The following is a 22,919-nucleotide window of genomic DNA, read 5'->3' as shown; positions in this document are numbered from 1 at the left end:
GTCTAGATTCTTCACCACGCGGGCAGCAAGTAAAATTCCATTGCATTCACAGCACAATACATTTTTATTGAACACAGAAACCATTTGTACAGGAAAATATCCACAGCCTCAGCTGAATAGGTAACACTGGCTCACCTCAGGGGATGGCTGCTGGTGAAACTCGAAGGGGAAAATCAGACAACTGCACTGAAATTCACTGGAGGAAACAGCTTTCAAAAATGAAACAACAGCTGAATGTTTTTTAGCTCCACGTTACATCTCATGCATGACATCAAAAATAGTATTTCTGACAGAATAGTTGGATCAACAAACACGGACATACCAAATCTCAAATGTTCGACAGGCACAGACACTGAGCTCAACTGCTGCTCTGAAAGTTAAAGTTCAGGATTTAGGGTTCAGATTACATCGGGGTCAGACGTACTGGATGCAAATAAGTCAATTACACATTCTGCAGTTTATCCATGAATCAGTAGCAGTAATCCCAGCAGGACATTCACCAATAAAAAGTGTTATGGTTTAGCTATAGGCAATGTTTCAGACATTGGACTGCTTCAATATTTCCCTTAAAGTCTTTCATTCATACAAAAAGCAAACTATCATAAAGCTCCAGTAATACAGGGAAGCTGAGGGCAACAATTATCTTTGATGGTGATTGACATGAACACCGCACTGCATCAGAGACACACAGGCAAACTGACATCAGTATCAACACACAGCGATCACAGCTGTTCACGGTTTGTAACACACCACCATACATGAGCACGTGACTGCAGAGGGTCAGCAACACAAATATTCCAGGAGTGATCGTTTCTTTACATCGTTGTGTCGTGACTGAGAACACATCAAACTCGTCTTTGTTGCTTTGCTTTAACATACTTCTTTAGACAAAGGCAAACCAGTACTACTCTTACAAAGTCTACTTTAAAACAAAGTCGAAAGGTTAATAAAAATAAAAAAAGTTGGCAGTAAACTGAAAACTGGTCAGAGGTAGGAAGTGGACATGGAATAAAGATCCCAGGATTTATCTTTCACCTGCGATAGTACAACTGTATATTCACCAATCAAGAGGCCCGAATGAGTACTGCCTAAAGAAGTACAGCAAAAATGTTAATACACCTTAATAACAAACATGAATCCAGCATCTGTATTGCACTGGTACACTGCTCTGTGAGCAGTTATAAGGGACTACTGGCCAATGATAACAGACACCAAGCCTCAAAGAATCCCATGCAAACCAAACATGTCAATGTCTTCTGATATTAGTCACTACACAAATACAAAGCCGAACCTGGAGATGGAAAAGTGTATTCAAGTTGACTTTAGTTGGAGTGGTTTGCATGGTTTATAAACGCTGAACATCTGTAGGTTATTACATGTAGAAACAAATGAAACCATTTACAGTTTTATAAAGTCACAATACATATGAGGAAATTAAGGCCACACAGGGAAGTTAGGTGCTGCAACATTGTCCTAGTTCTAAACCTCGACAACTTGTTTGAATTTTAAGAGAACAGAGTTTGCCCAATTCAACTCTGACTCCATTCCTACCTTTTCATGATACATTTGTATCTACAATAATCAATGTGAGTGCAGCTGCCGCTTCATGTAACTGGAGGATGCGCTTGGTTGATTAAATTCATTCATAACAACTGTTTGAGAGCTGTGACCATCAGAGAGTCCAGTGAATAATGAGCCTCATCCATGATGGAGATGTTAACATGAGTGTGAAGATATGTGTGACACCAAGTCCTCACAATACATAATGGCCAGAGGTGCAATAACAGAGGAGTGGAGAGCAGTTATCTTCATAGTATCTTCATACAAGATGAAATTTACAATGAGCTGTCGATTCTTTAGAGGTCGGGTTAAAGGCTCACAGGCAACACGATGCAGTGTCTTTCATAAGGAGCCGTTACTCACTGTTGTATGTCGTCATAAAGTCAAAATGCCTGGCCCATGAGTAAAAACACTCAGAGACGAGTAAACACAACCTGCCCTGACTGTGTGAACTCTATTTTGACAGATGGCCTGGGAAAAAAAACAAAAAACAAATACATAGCATATTATTAGGATAAATTCCCCTCCTATCGCCCAGTCGAGTATTGGCAGGTATCGTAACTGCCACGTAATAATAATATAATGTTTCTGAAGTTCATTTTGTGTTTAATTTCTGGGATACTTTAGCTTTACTGTTTTCACCCCAATCAGATCATTTGGATTATTACACATATAATTCCAGCTGGGGAGTAAACAAAGAAGCAATGTCATGAATTGCTAGAATTTAAATGAGGAGTTGCATAACGAACAAATCGTAACATGATGCTGGAGATGTCTTCAAAAGAACTCTTGAACCTTAGCAGTCAATGGAGTCTTAGTTTGGGCCTTGAACTGTTTTAACAGACGGTCAAGATGGAAAAAAGTTAGACCAATCACACTTAGTTTCAACAGGTCGTTGATATTAAGTTAAATATCCATTTAAGGAGAAGCTAAGTTTTATGGTACCATGTGTACAATACATGTTTAACAATCTAAACCATTTAATAGAGGGGCAATTACTCATATATGTGATTAGTTACAACAAATCCATCTTCTAAGCAGCTGCTTTCAAACCCCTTGACCATTTGCACATTTAAAACACAAAAATTATAATGAATACGTAAAACTGCAAAAATGTTTTTCGCCCCAACTCATTCCACATTAGCCAATTTGTTTGAAATGGTTAACAAAAAAATTAAATGTGCAAAAGATCAAAGGGCAGAACAAATCTATTTGATTGGACCAAGAAAATAATGATGTCAGTGTTTAGTCAATCATAACGTATCTACAAGGATTCATATTTACAATCTCAGATCTTGTTTCATGCATCATCTTATATGAGGTGAATTTGAAACCAGTATCACTAAACTCATGATGCAATATGAACACTGGCTTATCCTTCAACAAGAGTAGTACATGTAAGGACACCAGGCAGCACGTTATGATCATATCTACACTGATTTATCTTGATTCCCTTTGATGAAGATATCTTACAATAAAATACACGTTAAGTCAATATAGTTGTTGTACATTTTAAGAATATTCATTTCATAATTATCTCAAATTTTGAGTGGGCTTCTTTTGTAATTTCTTGGGTTTATAATAAATATATTTTGAATGGATCGACAGGAACCGAGCTGTGGCAGCTCTTTCCCTGAAAGTGCCAGTGAGATGAAGAGAGAGAGAGACGGAGGGGGAAGGCCAGAGAAGGAATCAGGTGAAGATGTATGGTTGTGAGGTCACTACCAGTCTGCATTATCCCAGGTCTCCTCGGCAGGTTTCGTGGGACTCTTCTTCGTCTTACCCTCTGCGTTCTCCCAGTTGTTGTCCCAGGCCTCCCAGCTCTCCTCCGTGCTGTGTTTGTTGTTTGACGCTGCTTCAGAGCCCCAATTGTCCCAACTGTCAGAGCTCTTCTTTGCAGAGTTATCCGCGATGGTCCAGCTGTCGCTGCTGGGGGATTTCTTGGCCTTTAAGGAGTTGTTGCTGCCAAAGGTTTCCCAGAAGTCCTTCGCCATTGGCTGGCTCGAGCTGCCCTGATAGCCCTCGGTGGCATCCATGTTCTGGTAGCTCTCTCCAGTCGATCTGAGACACAGACAAAACATGAAGAAATGCTTCAACAGTTCATGTTTTGTATTGTCAAATTACACTGTACAAAATTCAATTCAATTGCATGAAGTTGTTTGTATTACCCATCTTCTGCTTTTCCAGAGAAGAGGTTTGCCATTTTTGCTCCAGCTCCCTGAACCTGAAGGAGAGAGCGACGTTTAGCTGATAAAGTTAGCAGTTGTTACCTCAAGAAATCATGCCTTGTGAGAAATGAATGACTAATACATTACTTAATTAGCTAAAACTGAATACAAAAGCTCATCTTAAGGTGTTATTAGTGATAACTGAAGGAACTTTAATACAATAAACAACGTCACAAAATCAATTTGCTGCAATTTTACTTTTAGCAACAGTCACAGAGGCTGTAAAAATAAAACTGCACACAGACAGGCTGACTACTGAGTACTCACCACCAGATTTAAATTGGCAGCAAGAAAAAATGAGAAATTACATTTAATTAGTTTTATTCAGACATTCATCATCACAGCAAAACCAGCCTCCTCAGAGGGCTAAGATGCTGCCGGTGCAGCTTTTGCACATCTGCACTAAGAGGCCTGGAAACGACCAGAGACGTGTTTGATCGGACAGATGCTGCCGCTGCCTCAGGAGACTGGTTTTGCATCTGTACGGCGTGGCAGAGGTCTGCCCATCCTACCTTGGTTGCCAGCCCAGACATGCTGACGGCCATTTCATCTAGCAATTTGCCATCTTTCACCTGGATGAGCCAAATCATTATTAGAAACTAATAAGACAATCTCCTTCCACATATTCAGTCAAACAGAACAGACGGTGAGCGAAAGCTTGTTTTTGATTGTGAGACAAGTGATTGGCTTTTTGTTAAAGAGGCTGATAAATCAACACGTTGACATTCAGTCTGAGCCCAACAGAAGGTTATTCACAAAGAGACAAAGAGTGCAGTTAAAACGTTAAAAGAGTGAGAGCAGTGTTACAAAAGCACATACTATAGCACCTTAAATTACCAATGCCAACTGTACATTAGAAGACAATAAGCTTTACATTATATCAAATAGCTTTAATATCTTATCTTCATGTATTTCTATTTAAGACCATCAGCATGTTTTCCTATAGCTACACATGACTCAATAGGTCTCAATAAAAGCCAAAATTATTGCGATTTATAAAACACTGGAGTGAAAACTGAATGCCTTCAAGTGAGGCAGAATATCTGATCAAAGACTTTGGCCCTAAAAGTGTTTACATGTGCTTTAAAGCTTTGTCCAGTGACTGTGCAGAGTTTTCACACACACTCACACCTGATCCCAAACAAACAGTTCACAGCTGTCAGCTTCTGCAAATCCCTCGGCTGAGTCACTCACCGGGAGAAAAAAACAAAGCTCTGATTTTTGTTCTGCATCCTTCAAACTAAGCTTTTTGTCGTTTAATGTAAGCTGGCATAAAGCAGATAAACTGGCAACAGACAGGCAGTGTAGAAAATAGCACATTCACATCTGAAGCTGTTATTGTTTTTCTAAAGCGCTCTATTCCACCACCAAATGGACAACTTCAAACATCAATGTTACCTTTTCTTGGGTGGGTTTGATAACATTCTCATTTAATGTCTGTCCTAACTCTGTGGCCTAGTTGGAAGTCAGAGGGGAGAATGCACTTGAATGAAACACAGTTTAACATTCACAGTAGAGCAAGACACTGAGCTGCTTGTTCTGCATGAGGTGGCTGATCATTCCCATTCACCATGACACTGAACGAGCACTAGAGGGCGCAATGGTTCAACAAACTGGCATCATCAGCGTACAGCACAACATGACTGTTATATTTTTACTCTGGCTCCAATGTTGCATTATTAATTTGTGATTTCTCTCTAGGATTGTGCCAACTGTGTGCTGAAATGTAATTGTTTTTCCGAGCCATAACACCTCTAGCGCTCTGTTAGCAGTCACCACAAAAACTGTCATGCATGACTGGATAACCTATTGTCCCCGCCACATAATACAGTTACAAACTGTCTTTCACAGGTTATCCATAAACTCAAAGTACATGTACCAAAACAAACTCAACGCCTTGTGTTAGTGCATCCAAGCACAAGCATGTGAATTCACCATTTTGCCTTTTAACTGTGTGGAAAAACAAAGAAACTGACAAGCTGAATAAAAATACAAAAAGTGAGTTTTATGAATAAAAGAAACAAAAACATGATGCTGAAAAAGCGCCATGCACCTATTATCTGCTTTACCGGTTCTGGGGGTGCTTTATAGCCCCTTAACTACATCCAGAGAAGGCAAAGAGATATTAAAGTAGTAACACAGTTATTACAGCTTCAGAGTTTACTTTACATTATAAGAGATTTACCGAGCAAAATGGCATACACTGTGTGAACACTCGCTTAATTCCCGTAAGAAAGAAACCCCAAACAAATCCCTTCATCAGCAGTACAGGAAACATGTTACCAATGACTATCTTACCTTAAGGGTTGCTTGATTAGCCAGTTTAGTTGTCTGAATAAAAGGAAATAATGACAAAAAAATAAATAAAGTATCTTTAAAATGTATTTTTATGCAGAAATTCTGACTCAAGCTGATTGCCGCAAAGTTATGAGACAGCATCATATGCGTACACTTACATTATCTTTAGCAATAGAAGCAAACTTGCTAGCTCCAACAGCGAAACTGCTCCAACCCTAGAAGAAAAAAGGAAACAAACCTGTCAGAGGGCAGGAAAAGCACAACAGTAAGTATGATTCAGTTAAAAGATACACAAAGAGACCTACTGAATAAATTGAAGTCATGGCATTGTTAATGAAGTCATCCTCCTTCTTCTCTGGGGTCACCGTGTTACCAAATCCAACGTAACGATTCTCTTGATTCCCGCTGTAACCCCCTCCACTGAAGAGGCATTAAAAAAATATACATTTAAAAACATGTCACTTTGAAAATACAACAGAAACGTGTCTTAGTGAAGGACATATAAATAGTTCAAGGCTCTCACCTTTGATAAGAGTTAACGTCGTCACTCAACCAGTCTTCAAAAGCTTTGTCGTTAGATTTCGCCGAGCTCTGTCCGGGTCCTCCTGAGCTGTAAGACAGACACATGAATTTGACACCTGTCTTGTTCTCTGGCATTACACACAGCTTGAGCAGGTCAAAACTGTCCTTCACATTTACCGGTGAGAGGATGAAAGGCTGGTCTTTGGTTGAGGAGATGTCCAGTTTTTGGCAGAGGACGTCTCAATGGACCACTCCTTACCCTCTGCTAGAGTTGCCACCTGTCACATACAAAGTCAGAAGAGAGGGAGTTAGTTAGCAATCGCACAGGATCTCATTCAAACTAGATGATGCTGTGACAAGCTTTTATTTTCAAGATATTAATAGATTATTAGAAACTAGGAGTTAAAAATCAAGTTCTCTATTTGGTCCATTTTGCTCCATTTCATATTCACTTGTTACTTTTTTTATTTGTCTTTATAGCTTCAACATTAATAATGGGGAAACACTACTGACTATTGATGAATAGCTAAATAACTAAAATGAATGAACAAACAGAGAACTTAGTACTAAAGGTAAACTATGTAGGATGGATATAGTTCTGGTCTTTAAATCATAGATGTGTCGGGTCTGCACATCACACCTTGTCTCTGAAGAGTGCAGCAGCTTTGCTGTTGTATTTCTCCTGAAGATTCCAGCTGGGATCATAATCATCCTGGAGTTCAAGAAACAGACGGAATTTTCCATTTCCTCCCGCTTTCATTTTCTCAAGCTCGATATCTTTCCACTTGTCCATGGAGACAGAGCGCACAAAACTGTAGACAGGGCAGAAGACGTAAATGTATCATTACAGGCTGTAATATGTCAGTGGCAATTGATGAAATATGTATAATGTTTTGCACTTGACAGAAGTTCATGTAAAAGTGTTTCCTCTTTGTTATTTCATTTTATAGTGTGTTTATACAAATGATAAAAATGTACAACAAGGAACATGTAACCCTCAATGCCATCCCCTAACGTCTGACACAATAAAACCTGCCACTGTTCTTACCTGAGATGGACGCCCAGACCCCTGTGCTTTCCAGAGCACTCAAGACAAATCCAGATGCCGTAGGTCACACTGACCCACTGAGGATTAAATGCTCCACACTCAAAACATAGCTGAAAGAAAACAACATGATGGTATGATTAATCAACTTTCTGATCTGGTCACTTTTTTTCAAGCCTTTTTTTTTGCACATAAAGATGAAAATGTAGCTATAAGTATTTTGTTTAGATAATATAAAAATTAAAAGTACATTTATTTATATAATACATTTATTTTTAGGATGGCAGACATTTAATCTGTCCTCCTGTTATTGCCAAAGATTCAGGCCAACAAGATGTCCACTGGCAGAGAAATGCACAACTAAAATGACTCCCACCATTTATTTGAACAGGGATGAAAGCAGGGAAGTTTTGTGAAAGTGGGAAGGTGCTACATTACAAGCCTCCCAAACACCTGCTACTTGTTTTGTGTATTTGGAAGTTCCAGTGAGGTGACACTATTTTTTTTTACAAAGAAGTGAAAGTTAGCCGCATGAATAATTTGCTATAAAGACTTACATTGTTCTCCTCTTGGGTTCTCACTTCCTTCAGAACTCGTCTGGTCCTTGGACTCGCCATGATGACCCACACTGAAAAACTGTCATAGAGGTTTATATTATTTACAATATTTAGATATCAAATTATATTATAGTATATCTATTCTAAACAGAAAATTATACTTAAAGGACTTCTGCTCGATTTAAGTTAAGGTACCAAACTACATGCTGAAGGAATGTCCCAGAATATAATAAAATCATATCAGTATCAGACACTTCAAATGCTGACATCACATAATCTTATTGGACTCTCTCTTCAAGAGCCCACCCTAATCCGCCCTAAAATAGAAGTGAGACATTGAATTCATCCAGTCTCTTCAAAAGCTGGAGAGCAGTAAGAGAAACAGTTCAGATGATTTGATCTAAAACCAACCTGGACCTGCTCCACTGACAGCAGGCTTGTAAGAGATGAACTGTGTCTCGTCTGGCAAGTGACACAAAGCAGCAGGCAGCACCCAGTGACAAAAAAATGCAGTAAAACCTTCCCAATATGATACAGAAAGTCAGCTAAATAATCATCAGACCGCAGGTTACTGCTGATGAATCAAAAAAGGTTTTTCTTCTTAAATTGTTATATATTAGCTTATGCTGCTAATTGTTTGCTGATGTGGAGGCTCTAATAATATGGAATCCTGTATATCATTAAATATTGTGAGTAGGGTTTGAAATGTTTTGATCGTCTAATCAAGATTAGAATGATACATTTCATCATTTTAAAAATATCTCAGGTTATGACCCTGTCCACCACACACCTATTACCATCTCAGAATAAAAGGTATTTCTGCAAACACTGAACATAAGGTTATTGTTGTCAATGACACTGTGACACCACAGCAAGTCAGCAGCAAGTTGTACAGACCTCCGACCAACATCTGTTGTATAGTGATTGCTTATTATTGAAGCAAATACCAGTACAGTAAGACAGTATTGATGGTGCCATGGGTACACTATCACAGCTGAAGGTAATCCCTAACTTATTTTGCATCTAAGACAAAGACCTTTGTCAGAGCCGATGCCAAAAAAACACAGCTGTTAGTAATAATGTTAACAAAAGCTCTATAACAGCAAGCTCAATAGAACTCAGTCTTTGTTTACTTTATGTTTTACATCTGTGCTTTTCTGACTGTGATATGTCATAATGTCCTCTATAAAGAGGTTTAATTCTACCTACACGTATAACAGATTAAACAAACAAACCCAACAAACATTTATTACCATCTAAGAATAAAGGGTAAAGCATCAATCATGTCTTCAGCTTAAATGGACCTACACCCATTCATAAAGATGTATGCTGTCATTCCCATTTTTTAACATATGAATTTGAGTTGGAGCAGCCACGTTTGTCAAAGCCTGGTAATAGTCTATAATATTAAAATATTTTTTGTGTTTGTCAATCTCATGAAAAGATTAAAAACCAAATTTGAATTGCTCTTTATTTATTTATGTATGTATATATTAGTTTATTTAACAGGGCAGTGCACATTCAGGAATGTTGCTGTAAATGTGCCAGAGTTAGCCAAGAGGCTATTTTTCATCTGTAGTCCCTGGACAGATGTTTTAAGTCATCCTAACAAACTTAAAAACATAAACAGGACTTATAGGATGTCTATAAAGCCAAAGCCATATTTTAAACATTGAAATTATATTACATTAAAATAAATCTACATAAAAACACAACAAAAGCTTCACCAAAAGAAGCACCATGTATAGACGGTGGATTGGATTGGACCAGGATTGAATCAGGGTTAACTCTGCACATACTGTATAACATGCAGTGTGCTGAAAACCAGGCTAGCTTAAAATACTGTCAGTTCTCATTGATTTTTAAAGGGACAAATGGTTTTTTATATAGGTTTTCTTTGCACTGTGAATGCATACTGTTCCCCTGAGGGCAGTAGCTCAAAGTAGTGATTTAAGACATGGCTGCAGTCATGTCTAAACAAGTTGAGAGGTTGAAATTACTGAGTCTGTTGGACCAACTGTCCAGAAGCAAAAAATATTGTCTTAAAATGATATAATGATCACTAAATACCTTTCCATTTAATCAGTTCAGAAATAGTTTATAGAAACTGACGTTTCAATCCAAAAATCACTGGATCAGTACAACATACAGTACAACCTCTGTATCAGTGTTTATTCTCAGACAGGTGTGATGTTTTACAGAGAGGCCCTCTGTACAAATCCATACAGATACTCAGGTAAAACTAAGAGAAAATATTAGCTGAGAAAAGTCTCAATCGACTGGCAAGTTAAAATACATCCTTCAAACCAGGAATATGGTCTGTTGCACAGTCTGTAATTTTTGTCATCAACAGCAAGGTGGCTAGCTGCTGAAGCTAATCAGATGTACCATTTTATTCTGTCAAGACTCTATCAAAGCAAGGCCTAAATGCAACTACCCATTATTATATGATAATAAGTTAAATAACGTGTTGGTAATGCATGTCAGGATATAAATACGCCTGTGTCTTAAGGAAATTAAATCATTAATATTAAAAGTAGTTCTTGTTTACTCATTAAATTGCAGTCGTGTCAACGCTCCTCGGCTCGTTACAGACACTAGCTAAAGATGTCATACACAGAGTTACGTGAACAATTAACAATATACATCTAAACAATTAAGGTAACGTTGCGACGGACTGCTTCAGATAATCGTTCAAACCTGGTTCACTAGATGACAAATTTAGCAATTTGCTCTTTCCTTAGTGAAATGATTTAGCATCTAGCGTTTAATGACTATGCTAAGGCTAGCTGTGGACCGAGTCCACTGACCGTTACCTGTCTGTGATTGATGCTAACGAAGACGCTGTTTTCAGAGGGTCTGCTGGCTCCGCCGATAAACTCTACGAAGGCTTGTCTTCTGTGGCGGAGGCTCAGCAAATATTATTACTGTCACAGGCTGTGAGAGGCCGACAGACGTGTATTAAAACGGTGGACTGCTGATGTTAAACACCGGTAGCCATGTTCCTGTTTGCATACGTTGGCAGTGCAAAGCATCATGGGAGTTTGTCTTCCTCCTCTCGTCATACTCCCAGCCTACGAGTTTTATTTTTCTCCCTCCTTCTCAGTATTTTTTTCTTTTTACTCTGCTGCCTCCACTGCTTTGGAGAGTGAACGTGTAAGTAAACCAGGCCTTAATATACATAAAAGTATAGAAAGGAGCACTTATTAAAAATCCACAAAATCAAAAATAAGTGTTGCAACCATGTCTTCATGGCCAATCTTAAAAATTGTTTATTTTTTAAGGCAGAATAAGCAGTAAATTGCATTTTTTTCAGCCAAACTTTAATATCCAACTATCTAACAACTCCCAAAAGGCCTTTTACGATATTTTGACTTGTCATGATAAAAGCAAAAAATGCAAATGTGTTGCTAATAATATTAAAGCTCCTGTGAGCATTTTTTCGATGGTTATGAAACAGACTGAAATTAATTCTGATTACTCTACATGACCTACAAAAGCAAACAGACCATCAGCAACAAGATTTTTTTATGCCTGAAACCGCTGGCGAGGGGTAGGTGTCAGACAAAGTGATTAACTGCACGGTGCCTTTGTTTACATTTTTACAGTTCCACACAGAAGCTTTAATGAGTTGAATTAAGTAAGCCATGAGTCAATGCCAACACAGCTTTATTAATTGATTTACAGTATGAGTCCATATAACTGAACTCAATTAAGGCTATCTTTTATTAATATTTTACTGATCCTTCACACACAATTATGATAAGGTCAAGATGATGGATTGGGTGAAACCGATAATGCCCGACAAAGACCATCACTCTCTGTACTTTGTTCGAGTACTCTGTACCTTTTACCTTTTATATCATCTGTACATTTATTTTGGCTGGCATTCCGACAAAACAGATCTTACTTTGGGCTCTGGTATGATGAGATGGGCTTTTTTAGTGTTGATATCTCAGTTTAGGAAATGCACTGTTTCTGTCATTAGACCTTTTAGAGAAGTATAAGCACCTGGATCATTAAGAACGTTTTAAAGCCTTGATTTAAACTGTTACTCTGTGTGTTACATAATTTGAGCAGTAAACACACTGTAATAATAATTCTCAGAGGCACTGCAAGTTATAATTTATATACCAAAAGTTAAAGATGAGAAAACTGAGCTGCAGAGTTTGACCACATTATAAGTCAGAATTATTTGGCTTTTATTAAGCTTTTTAAATGCAGTGTCTTCATAAATCCTTTTTTTTTTTGCCCATAAATTATGTGACATTAACTCTGAGACATTTTACTTCAGACAAGACCTTGATGAGAAATAGAGGTAAGGTAATTTTGATGAACCCGTGGGATTAAAGTGCAGTGTACACAGATGTGCTGAGGTGTTAAATAACAGTGTCCTGTGTGGGGTTATGCTCCTTACCTAATGCCATTAGTGGCTGTTATCAGATAAAATAGAGGTATAAAAGGAGTGTTGCTGCAGCAGTGGGAGCAACTGTGAGTAGAGATCATCATGAGTGCATCTACAAGTTTGAGGGTGCGCCTGCCAGTGCTGGTGCTAGTGCTGGAGGTTGTCATTTTAGTTCTTTATTCTGTTTTTGTCACGTATGACGACAATGCAAACGCTAAACTGCAAACGAATGAAACCAACCCGATGGACAACTCCTTGTACAGAGACTATCCCTACTTTGCAGACGTGCAGGTGATGATCTTCGTCGGCTTCGGCTGCTTGCTGGGCTTCTTCAGATTCTACGGCTTCAGTGGGATGGTCTTCAACTTCCTCACTGCTACGTTTTCAATCCAGTGGGCCATCCTGATCCAGGGCTACTTCCAGTTTTACTATGATGGCAAAATCCACCTGGGAGTGATCAACCTTCTGAATGCAGAGTTCGCCTGCGCTGTGGTCCTTATCTCTTTTGGAGCCGTGATCGGGAAGACCAGTCCTGTTCAGCTCCTGGTCATGGCTCTGCTGGAGGTCCCCTTCTTTGCTGTGACAGAGTGGGCCGTGCTGAAGTACATCAGGATCAATGACGCAGGTGGTTCTATTCTTATTCATCTATTTGCCTGCTACTTTGGTCTAGGGGTCACGTTTGTGCTGTACCGCCCCAGCCTGAATAAAGGACATCTTAAAGAGGTCACCAGTTATCACTCTGACATCCTCTCTGTGCTGGGGACCCTGTTCCTCTGGGTGTTCTGGCCTTCATTCAACTCTGCTCTGACCATCAAGGGAGACGATCAACACAGAGCCATTCTCCACACTTTTATCGGTCTGAGCTCATCCACTATGACCGCTTTCGCTCTCTCTGCAGTGTTCAACAAGAGAGGCAAGCTCACGATGGCTGATATTCAGAATGTGACTCTGGCAGGAGGTGTAACAGTCGGGGCTTCTGTGGACATGATGATTTCCCCTGCAGCTGCCTACGCTCTGGGCGTGATGGGCTGCACTGCATGTTTCTTCGGATACAGGTACCTGACCCCGTTCCTGGCCCGACGCCTGAAGATCCAAGACCAGTGTGGTATTCACAACCTCCACGGGCTCACCGGCCTCATATCATCCACAGCAGGGATCTGTGCCATCCTTCTAGCCACAGAGGAAACCTACGGGCCCAGTATGTACCAGATCTTCTCCCACCGTGCTCCACCCGTGGGGGATCCAAAGCTGCTGGAGCTACAGGCGCTTATCCCCGGGCTGAAACCAGGCCTGGGTCGCACAGCGCAGGAACAAGCTCTCTACCAGTTAGCGGCTATCTTCTCCACCATCGCAGCATCTTCAGTCGGCGGGCTGCTCACAGGCCTGGTCATAAAGCTGCCTTTCATGGCTTCCCCCTCTGACAAGGACTGCTTTGATGATGAGCTTTTCTTTGACGTGCCGTCGGACTTTGTAAGAGCTGAAGATCTCCAAATCCCCATTAGTGATGAAAAAGAAAAAGCTAGCTCCAACACCAAAGTCTGAGCTGTCACACAGAGGCGGTCGCTCTGAGTCGCTCCATTTTTCCATCAACTTTTAATGCAACTATTTCAAAATGTACATGTTTTTCACAGTAGTTGGCAAGTGTAATAAATGTGGGTTATGTTTGTTGGAGAATTAAAATTCTTAAGTATTAGCAAAAGCTGTTTATTGTAGCAGTTGGAGTTTATGTAAAGTGACAATGTGTAAGTAAAAGTGTAAATTATTAGTAAAGAAGATGTGTAATGAAATGTATAATTTTGTATTTTATAAATTCCATTTGAAATAAATATTTTAAAATACACTGATGTATCTGCCTAATTACTTCATTTGATTGTTATCTCAGTGCTTTCCTTTTTAACTCGTTCAACATTGTCCTTGTAGTATGAAAAGCTATTAGCTTTTCGCAGCATGTGCATTTGACATGTTTCATCTTCTGTGTATTGCATATTTAATCACAGGCCTACATACACCAAAAAGAATGAACATGAGCACAAAGATGAGCATGTAAAGATGGTGAAAACATTCTGTTTCTTATGCTACAAAAAGAACACCATAAAACATTTTTTTAATGAGCATCTCGAGGCACTGCAACACTGTGATATAAAATCTGAAACTGCTCTAAAGTCTGTCGGCCCGAGTACAAAAGCACGCCCTTCTTAACTGATAATACAGAATAATGAGCATTGAACTATTTTAGGATAGAACATTTCCCAATTGACGTCCTCACATCCACTTGGTTATACAGGCATAATCTGATGTACAAAATATGTATGATTTGAAGCTATTGTTGTAAGTACATTTGAATAAATGAATTCATCTTGGTGCAAAACCATTCCAGATGCAGTAATTTATGTTTGCAGTGAAATATCTTGGACTATATGACTGGAGGTAACAAGTACCCAGATACCAGGAGAGGTCATTCTGTCTCAACATGGGACAACATTTTATCAGTTAACAAGGCAACTACTCTAAAAATGTGATGAAGTATTCAAGTTTTTTGACAGTTTTTAATATACAGTACCATTGATACGGAAGAGTGTAAAAACATCTGAGATACCATTATCTCGCCAACGTACACACACACGTGCCTAATGCCAAGTCCCCCTGTAACTTTTCTGGATGTCAACAAGTATTCAGCAACTTCAGCTGTTTCTTTAAATCATAATGTCTCCAAAGCTGCAACCAAGATTGGTATCTAAAATAAACAACGTAATCGGGTCCATAAAAAGTTTATATGTGCTTAAGCACAGAGACGATACATAAAGGATAAAGGGTGTTTGGCTGTCTAGGCCGCATTGTGATATCTTGAATTAATAGGCTCGTCATTGGTTACAAAGGTTAAAGAATTTCACCACAGTGTCCTGTATTTACTGATAAGGTCAACTAAGTGTCTTATCTAATCACGGATGATAGGTGAGCGAGTTCTACTCATTGTCCGTGTAAATTGTGTCCTGTGTAAGGTGTATAACTTACAGAGTGCTGATACACACTTTGTTGATTTGATCACATCCTCTTCACAAATGTCCTCTTCCTTGACAGTGTGTCGTGTTTACAGATGACAATCATTGGATACAAAATAAGTACACAGATCGCAGTGTAAAGAGGTTGTAGCATATTTAATATGACCTTTTTCCGATTTTCTATCATCAGCTTTATTAAGATCACCCCGCTGTCACCCTGACTACATTGAAATTAGACCTACAACAAATAAATGCACTAGGCTTTGATAAGTGAAGATGGGATGAACCGACCTGACCTCACTTCGGATTCAGATTGATGGTTCCACATTATTTACACTGATATATCATTTTATATCTAACGCTCAATAACTGTATTTAAACATTTTAAAAGGGGCTACACGCAGCCAAAACAAGCTAGCAGTTCAGTGAGGTTGTACTCAAGCACACCAGTTGTCTGAGCTATATGCTAACATCAGCATGCTAACATGCCAACAGTGTAAATGCTGTCATGGTGATGTCGTACTGGACAGCTAAATTTTGACTGCATGTTGGCGCAGGATTAAAGATTACAGTGCCACCAAAGTGACAATTCATCCTGAGGACATATTCAGGTCACTACCTAATCTCATTGAACTCCTTTTGATTGTCGTTGGGACATTTTATTCTTCACCACAAATGTTGACCTTGTGATAGAGGTAGAGTAAAACTGCAGATTTGCAAAAGTCTGTGGGATTCATCATCTAGCAACCATGTAGGGAAATTGTGGAAAAAGTGTGTCTTAGCAGGAATTTACTCGCTAACATAACGCTAGCTAGGATTTTATGCTTTTTCTAATGTATTGTGGAACAATACCAAGTGGTAATATTAACTTTTAGCTAACCTAGCTAAAGCTAATATTCTCTAGTTCAGGGGTCTCCAACAGCTACCGGCAGCTGGATTGGCCTGGATTTTAGAAGCTCGCCAAGTGGTTCACAGACTCTGTACAAAAAATCAGACGACAATAAATGAACTTGAGAGCTTCTTCCCACTTCCATTCAATCAAACACACAGATGTCCCACCCCCTCCAATACAAAATAATAGGATTGGCCTATCAGCTGTCAATAACAAACGGCGATGGTCCTGGCAAGTTTGTCAACATCTGAACCGAACCAATCACAGCAATGTTTCAGCAACTTCCATTGACAGGTCGGGTTAGTTACGCTGTAACGCTAGTAGAGCTAAAGTGAGGAGTTGAGTGCTATTAGCCTGTTTAGCCAGATTTATGATGGACAGTGAAGGTGGCCACGCCAAGATAAAGCAGAAAACTTACTGTTTCCACGGGGAGAGGGAAAGCACGTTTGTATTCACGAATGTGAAGGACAAGTGTGTGTGCCTCAACTGTGGTACCAACGTTTCTGTCGACAAAAGAATCAACATGGAGCACCACCAGCGATTAGTAGTAGCTCTTGGCCACTTTCATTTTTTCAAAGTAACTCTCAGATGAAAAAAGGTTGGAGACCCCTGATCATGTTAGTGACTGAAAGCTCATGTTAGTTGTTGTCTTATTGTAGCTTATAGGATATCAATTATGTTGTTTTAACTTGAAATAGGTCGATGTCTCTCAAGATTTTCACTGTTCATTAACGTCTGATAATATGAGATTAAATCAGATGCTCATTCATTCAATTTAAAACCTGGAACACAGCAGTATAAACTTTTACTAGCATGTAAGCAGCCTACAATCCGCATGACATCAGAGGAAAATGGTCAATTATCCCTCTAGATGTTAATATGTTTTTTAACTATGAAAACATGAAGTTGCCAGTGTACACTTCCGACTGAGTGACTGAATATCAGACTGAACCAACGCTTTAGAACATCAGGCCACCAAACACTGCGTTGTGAATATCTTGTTCTGCTGAAGGACAATCTAACAAGTGTCCTGCAACTGGCCATAAATCATTATAAAAGCTTATTATCTTCTTGATTACTGCTTCGTTGACTGTTGTCTCTACCGCCATAAATAAGGTTATGTAACGGAAAATACTAAGTGCAGAACAAAATGACCCCTCGTCTACAAAGTCCAATTAAATTAAATTACTAGACTATGTAGATTTAATTATTGAGGCAATGAGTGACAGGTATTTAAAGTGTAAAACATATCACACCTGCTCTGTATAAGCCAACGTATCTGCCTTTTCAATGTATGTGAGAATTATTTATTATTTGAAAGCTGACCACCATAAAACTGTAAGACGTCAGATGTGAGCAAGGATTCACTGGCCTCAAAATTAAAGTATAAAAAGTAAATGGATTAATTGACACTCAGGAATATATTTAGAGCGTGAAGAGGAGCTGGTGTGATGTGTAACACCAATGACTTCTTTATAAGGAATTACAGAGTCAGCGATTTTAGACCGGTCAGATATTGATCTTTATGCTTGTCTCATTACTGCAGTTGGATGTTTAATGTCGGGATGAGTTTATGTGCAGAAGAGGGAAGTTTCTCTGCTAGTCTTGAACCTTTTTATTACATGAATTTATCATATATTTGCAGGAGTTTTGCGAAATCACACGTGAAATCAAATCTTGTGGTTGAAAAGCCATAAGGAATTTATTTTTCAACGCAATATATATTTTTACATCCAAAATTCTCTTTAAATGATCTTAAATAATCCATGACAATCCAGAGATCCCACAATAAGTAGATCCCAGTGTGACTGGTGAATGGAACGGTAAAGCAAATGCTACAGAAATATCAGTATCATTTATTTACATTTAACTCACACAGGCAAGTTTAAAGTCCAAGTCTGTCGCTGAACTAATACAATTCAGTTAGTTTGCATGAGACGTGTGGCATGCACTGCCCTGCCACATGTAAGGTTCTGATTTCTGATGTAATAACAAAGAACGAACAGTGCCCTCCAGTGGCTACACATCAAGTTGCACAAAGACTATTTTTGGCATCTCGGCATCAGCAGTCACGATGCTCTCAGAGGTGGTTAGCGTATTCCTCCCCGTCGATTGCAGGTTGGACGGTTTTGGTGCGCTGAGTTTGCACAGAAGCGTACAGATCAGACATGTTGGAGACTGCCTCAGTTACGCTGCCTTCTTCTTCTTCCTTCTCCGACTGCTGCGGCTCCTCTAGCAGAACCACGTCTGAGTACTGGATCTGAGGAGAGCTGCGGCCAGACTGCAGCCTGGGAGGCTTCAGGGTCAGGTTGGCATAGCAGTCCTGAGATTTGAACTGGCAGGACATACAGGAAACAATTATGTAACACCTTTGCACAACATTATCTTGTTTTTGACGTGTTTTTAAGTGGAAATGTTAGCTTACAACTGCTGCTTTTATATCACAGTGTTGAAGGTTAGTCGTGTATGTGAATTGATAGCAGAGAATCAAGAACTTAAAGTTCAGGGGTTTAAAGACTTTACCTGTGAGACAGAATTGACTCCCTGTAGAGGATCAGCGTCGGTGAACAAAGTCATGCCTGTGGAAAATAACATCCCACTGTCAGGAGAAGCAGATAAAGGCAGAGAGAGATAGACACACACTTGTGTAAAAAAGGCCTTACTTGTCTGCATGTAGCCTAAGTTTCCATAAATAGGATTTTCTTCCATCTGCCTCGGGCCCCTTCTAAAATTTGACAGACAATATATGTTTAACTTTCACTTTGGCAAATACTTCTTAAAGTGCAAAACATATGATTTGCCTTATTCACATATAAAATACGCTACATACCTTCGTCTTGTCCTTGGTTGACACATCCCTGTCCCTGTTGCAATATAAAGAATAATATATTCACCAACAGATACAGCATATGAATTAGTTTGCATCTATTTTTTGAAGCAAATAATTAAATTACCTGAACAACATTTTGAAACGCAGAAAAAAATATTCAAACATATAGAAAGGAGCAGAATTGTGCCGATGACCCCGATCAGCAAGTGTCGATGAAACGGCGTACAGAGGAATTTCCAGTCTGGAGAAACAGACACAAGAAAAATAATATTTATTATGGATCATTTAAAGTTAAAGTTACCTTCTGGACATGTTTTGCAACAGAACAATACTGACGTATAACACCACCTCCCTTGAATGTCCCTTGTATGAAAAATCAAATAGGAAGTTGCCACCTACACAGTGAGGTTACAAGACTAACCACTGCCCACGGGGTGCCCCAACACAGAATCAAACCGTGTTTACTTTAGGAACGAGGGACAAATGAGAGTTTATTTTTAGAGCACACTTCACAAACAGAGGCAGCTCAAATGCAAAACAGTTATAATGCATAAAATACCTCAATGCTGCCTTAAATATTAGTACAAAACAACTATGATACTGAGACTGACTTGTGTCCTCTGTCGCAGTCTGTATGCTGACATTAGTTTTCGAACAGCACCCAGGCCTGAGCCGATCATTATGAAGGACAGGCAGGAGTGAGTTGTTCATATAACACGAGAGATCTGTAACTCTGATTTGTGCTGGAAGTTGTCAGTGCAGCTTCCTCTTCACAGATCTGCTTTTGAGTCTTGCTGGTGTGTTGGTTGTATAGACCAAAAGGGTAGCTGATGCAGGTTTGTTTAACTCTTTATATGATGAAACTGGAGGGCATTAATGAGCTCTGTACTTTAGCACAAAATGTTTGCTAACAAATTTATATTTTAAAAAATTGGTCATTGCACGGGCTTGAAGCAGGGTTTGTGAAGGAGAACACTTGTGCTGCAGAAAAAAACAAGGCAATAAAGCAAATTGTGAAAGCAAGCAGAGCAAAAGAGCCCGTAAGCTGGAGAGTAACTCTGCAACTTTCCTGATCTGCTCAGTTATCTGCAGCACAACATGTGGTTTCTACTGAGACGCTTGCAGACATGCAAATGCAAACTGCACAGTGCTGTACGTTTTTGTTGCAAAAACATCCTCAGCAAAACATGGATGGATGCATTTCCTCCCTCACGAAACATACAAGCCAAAGTACTGTAGACTACTCGGAACATTTATGTTGGTTAAAAAGAGTCGCAGAGTTAAGCAATACGCTGGAGAATTACTGCACCACAACTTCAAATATAACAAGTTGAAACTTTATTTGCAAGATATGATACAATTTCAGTTTAATTCAGCTTGACATGATTTATTTGGCATCTTTGAAAATGATGATAATCTTAGTTTTTAAGAAGTTTTGGACCAGTAATAACGCTATGGAACTGTTTTTAAAGGTGTTTGGCTACATTTGTTTATTTCATGCCAACTCAGCGACAAAATATCACTCTTGTTCCTGGCTTGTTTACAGACCAACTCCACATGCTACATTTAACAATAGCATCTCTAATTTTCACTACAGGCTATACCAGTAAGAAAAACATCTCTGGTTTAATACAATTAGGATAAACAGGATATAATATTATAATAAGAATATTATTCACATTGTGGTTGTTGGTGTCTAACTTGTGTAACATACTCCGTGTAAGAAGTTGCATGTTGCCTTCAAGAAGCAATTAAATAACGCACAAAGTGATGTTAAACATGACTGTGTGTATTTCACTGTTATCATTAAGTGTTAGAAGCAATCATCATTTCACATTGTTACCATGGTAGCATTACATAAGAGTTGAATAGTGGTGGGTAGTAATGATTTTTGGATTTACATTAAATTATTAGTTCTGAAAGTTAAATAGTTCTCAAAGATGTTAATTAAAGAAAATCATAACAAACAGATGGAAACTGGATCAAATAATTTTCAGTGTATCAGATCCATCAGAGGCATTTATATTCAGTACGGCCCTTATTGTGCAGCTGTCTTTTTTAAACCTTCTTCTATCTTTTCCGGCTTTTCACGAGCTGGTCTGACAAATTTCTTTTGTGTGTGTCTTTTGTTTTAGTACAGACATTTCTATTTAAAGCTGCAACAATGAATGAATTGATTAGTTTTTAAAGATAAAGCTGTAAACACAATATTAATACATCAGCAGCAATACAGTGAAAAAACTGTACATTTGCATGCCTGTAAGGCAAAATAAATATCTAAAAGTGCCATGGAGCTCAAAGCAAGTGAACCCTTTGGCATCACACACTTTCATCTGACCAACTGATTATTCCAAGATATATATCGATAAGTTTAAGTGCTGGCTTTACAATAGATGATTGCGAGCTGGACGTAAAAACAACCCTTGTGGAGGTTCACACCAGGCTCTGGGCTGTCATTGGTTTCTGATTCACCAACAGTGGTTTGATGTGGCAAATGTAATAACTGAGTTGGCTAGTACAGAAGCACGGGTTACAAAAGAAATACAATTTAATACAAGTAGCTATTAATTTATCTTCTAAACCTCACAAGAGTACAAACTTCCTACAGTTCAAAATGAAGGTGTTATTCTTTATTTTAAACGCGGTGCATGTTTGATCTCTGAAAAGCAAATGTCAGCAACCCCCGCACATCAAGAACTAGCAGCTTACGGCTCACATTTAGATCACATTTTCTACATCTGCAATCAAGACTTACCTTTAAGTGTCACATTACAGCCGTCCGCCATGACAATGAAGCTTTAACAAAATAAGAGTCTCTCTTACTGTGCTGTTAATATATGGGTTTCTGCTCCCACTGTGATGCCAGAGAAGACTGTTTTTCAGAGAGCTGCTGTCACCTTACAGGATGTGTGCTGTTGCAGAAAACCACAGGCTTTTTTTTTTTAGACTCAGAGTGACAACAACTGCACAATTGGTGTGAATTTTTGACAATATTTAGCAATATCATTACAGTCAACCGTTTAAGATGACTTAAAACCAATTTTCACATTTATTATTAGGAAAACTCCTTAAAGGACAACTGTGAAACTATTGAGATCTTGTAAGAGGCCTTGGAGATTATCAAGCTATTAATGATTGTGTTAAAATGTGTACTAGTCTTGTCCTGGTTTGGATCATATTTGGGTTTTCACCTGTCAGGCCGCAGTGTAATCTGAATCTTACATTATCCAGCTTTCTGATCTTCTGTTGGTGCAGCAAGCATTTAGTGGATCTCTACATCCATCAATTCTCCTCTTAATGTTTGACGATAAACACTAATACTTTTATAGACTGTCATAGTGTTCTAGTTTCTACTGGAGTATTTATATCTAAGTTTCTGTTTGCTATCTGTTTGTGTGCCTGTAACACACTCAGTGATTGCAGTCAATGAGTTTGGAGTCTAACAAGCCATTGTCCAAATATGTAACTAAAACATTTGCACTAATTACATGGCAGTCATGGGTATTCAATCTGCCAGGTTGAGTGAACAGCTGTATTCCTCGGTGGTATCCTCAACACAGAAATGCAGATGCTGGCCGCTGAC

The 22,919-nt window shown here is 38.9% G+C and overlaps 2 protein-coding genes and 1 pseudogene across 7 annotated transcripts; 1 reads left to right on the top strand and 2 right to left on the bottom strand.

Moving 5' to 3' along the window:
* Positions 1-45: 45 nt before the first annotated feature.
* arfgap1 (ADP-ribosylation factor GTPase activating protein 1) lies at positions 46-11,227 on the bottom strand. Of its 6 annotated transcripts, XM_069678202.1 has the most exons (14): positions 11,027-11,227; positions 8,211-8,289; positions 7,657-7,766; positions 7,249-7,420; positions 6,786-6,886; positions 6,610-6,696; positions 6,392-6,506; positions 6,245-6,301; positions 6,087-6,119; positions 5,858-5,887; positions 5,187-5,243; positions 4,301-4,360; positions 3,729-3,784; positions 46-3,621 (listed from the first exon to the last, which is right to left on the bottom strand). In XM_069678202.1, exons 2-14 carry the CDS (start codon positions 8,268-8,270, stop codon positions 3,282-3,284), a joined length of 1,278 nt encoding a protein of 425 aa, XP_069534303.1. In that variant the 5' UTR covers positions 8,271-8,289; positions 11,027-11,227; the 3' UTR covers positions 46-3,281. The 6 variants fall into 6 exon arrangements, with proteins under 6 accessions (XP_069534303.1, XP_069534305.1, XP_069534304.1 ...); XM_069678204.1 differs by lacking the exon at positions 4,301-4,360 and having other exon boundaries at positions 3,729-3,778; XM_069678203.1 differs by lacking the exon at positions 5,858-5,887.
* Positions 11,228-12,714: 1,487 nt separating this feature from the next.
* On the top strand, positions 12,715-14,157 carry LOC138606233 (ammonium transporter Rh type B pseudogene; annotated as a pseudogene).
* A 4,056-nt stretch (positions 14,158-18,213) lies between these two features.
* On the bottom strand, positions 18,214-22,187 carry LOC138606449 (signaling threshold-regulating transmembrane adapter 1-like). Its single transcript, XM_069678917.1, has 6 exons — positions 22,092-22,187; positions 19,461-19,577; positions 19,337-19,370; positions 19,170-19,231; positions 19,030-19,085; positions 18,214-18,841 (listed from the first exon to the last, which is right to left on the bottom strand). The coding sequence occupies exons 1-6, from the start codon at positions 22,120-22,122 to the stop codon at positions 18,587-18,589; spliced, it is 555 nt and encodes a 184-aa protein (XP_069535018.1). The 5' UTR covers positions 22,123-22,187; the 3' UTR covers positions 18,214-18,586.
* Between the last annotated feature and the right edge of the window lie 732 nt (positions 22,188-22,919).

Source organism: Semicossyphus pulcher, unplaced genomic scaffold (genome assembly GCF_022749685.1).
Source record: "Semicossyphus pulcher isolate SPU_LCO1_2020_fin unplaced genomic scaffold, fSemPul1.0.p SCAF_3, whole genome shotgun sequence".
NCBI classification, from domain to species: Eukaryota; Metazoa; Chordata; class Actinopteri; order Labriformes; family Labridae; genus Semicossyphus; species Semicossyphus pulcher.
The sequence above is the reverse complement of the archived record's forward strand: the minus strand, read 5'-3'. Positions and strand labels throughout refer to the sequence as shown.

Coding starts and splice junctions, on each gene's coding strand:
- arfgap1 (XM_069678202.1), bottom strand. CDS start 8,270: ATGGCGAGTCCAAGGACCAGACGAGTTCTGAAGGAAGTGAGAACCCAA. Junction 6,697..6,785: donor AGCCTTTCATCCTCTCACCG/GTAAATGTGAAG, acceptor TCTGTCTTACAG/CTCAGGAGGACCCGGACAGA. Junction 6,302..6,391: donor CCATGACTTCAATTTATTCA/GTAGGTCTCTTT, acceptor TTTTTCTTCTAG/GGTTGGAGCAGTTTCGCTGT.
- LOC138606449 (XM_069678917.1), bottom strand. CDS start 22,122: ATGGCGGACGGCTGTAATGTGACACTTAAAG. Junction 19,371..19,460: donor CGTTTCAAAATGTTGTTCAG/GTAATTTAATTA, acceptor ATATTGCAACAG/GGACAGGGATGTGTCAACCA. Junction 19,232..19,336: donor CAACCAAGGACAAGACGAAG/GTATGTAGCGTA, acceptor GTCAAATTTTAG/AAGGGGCCCGAGGCAGATGG.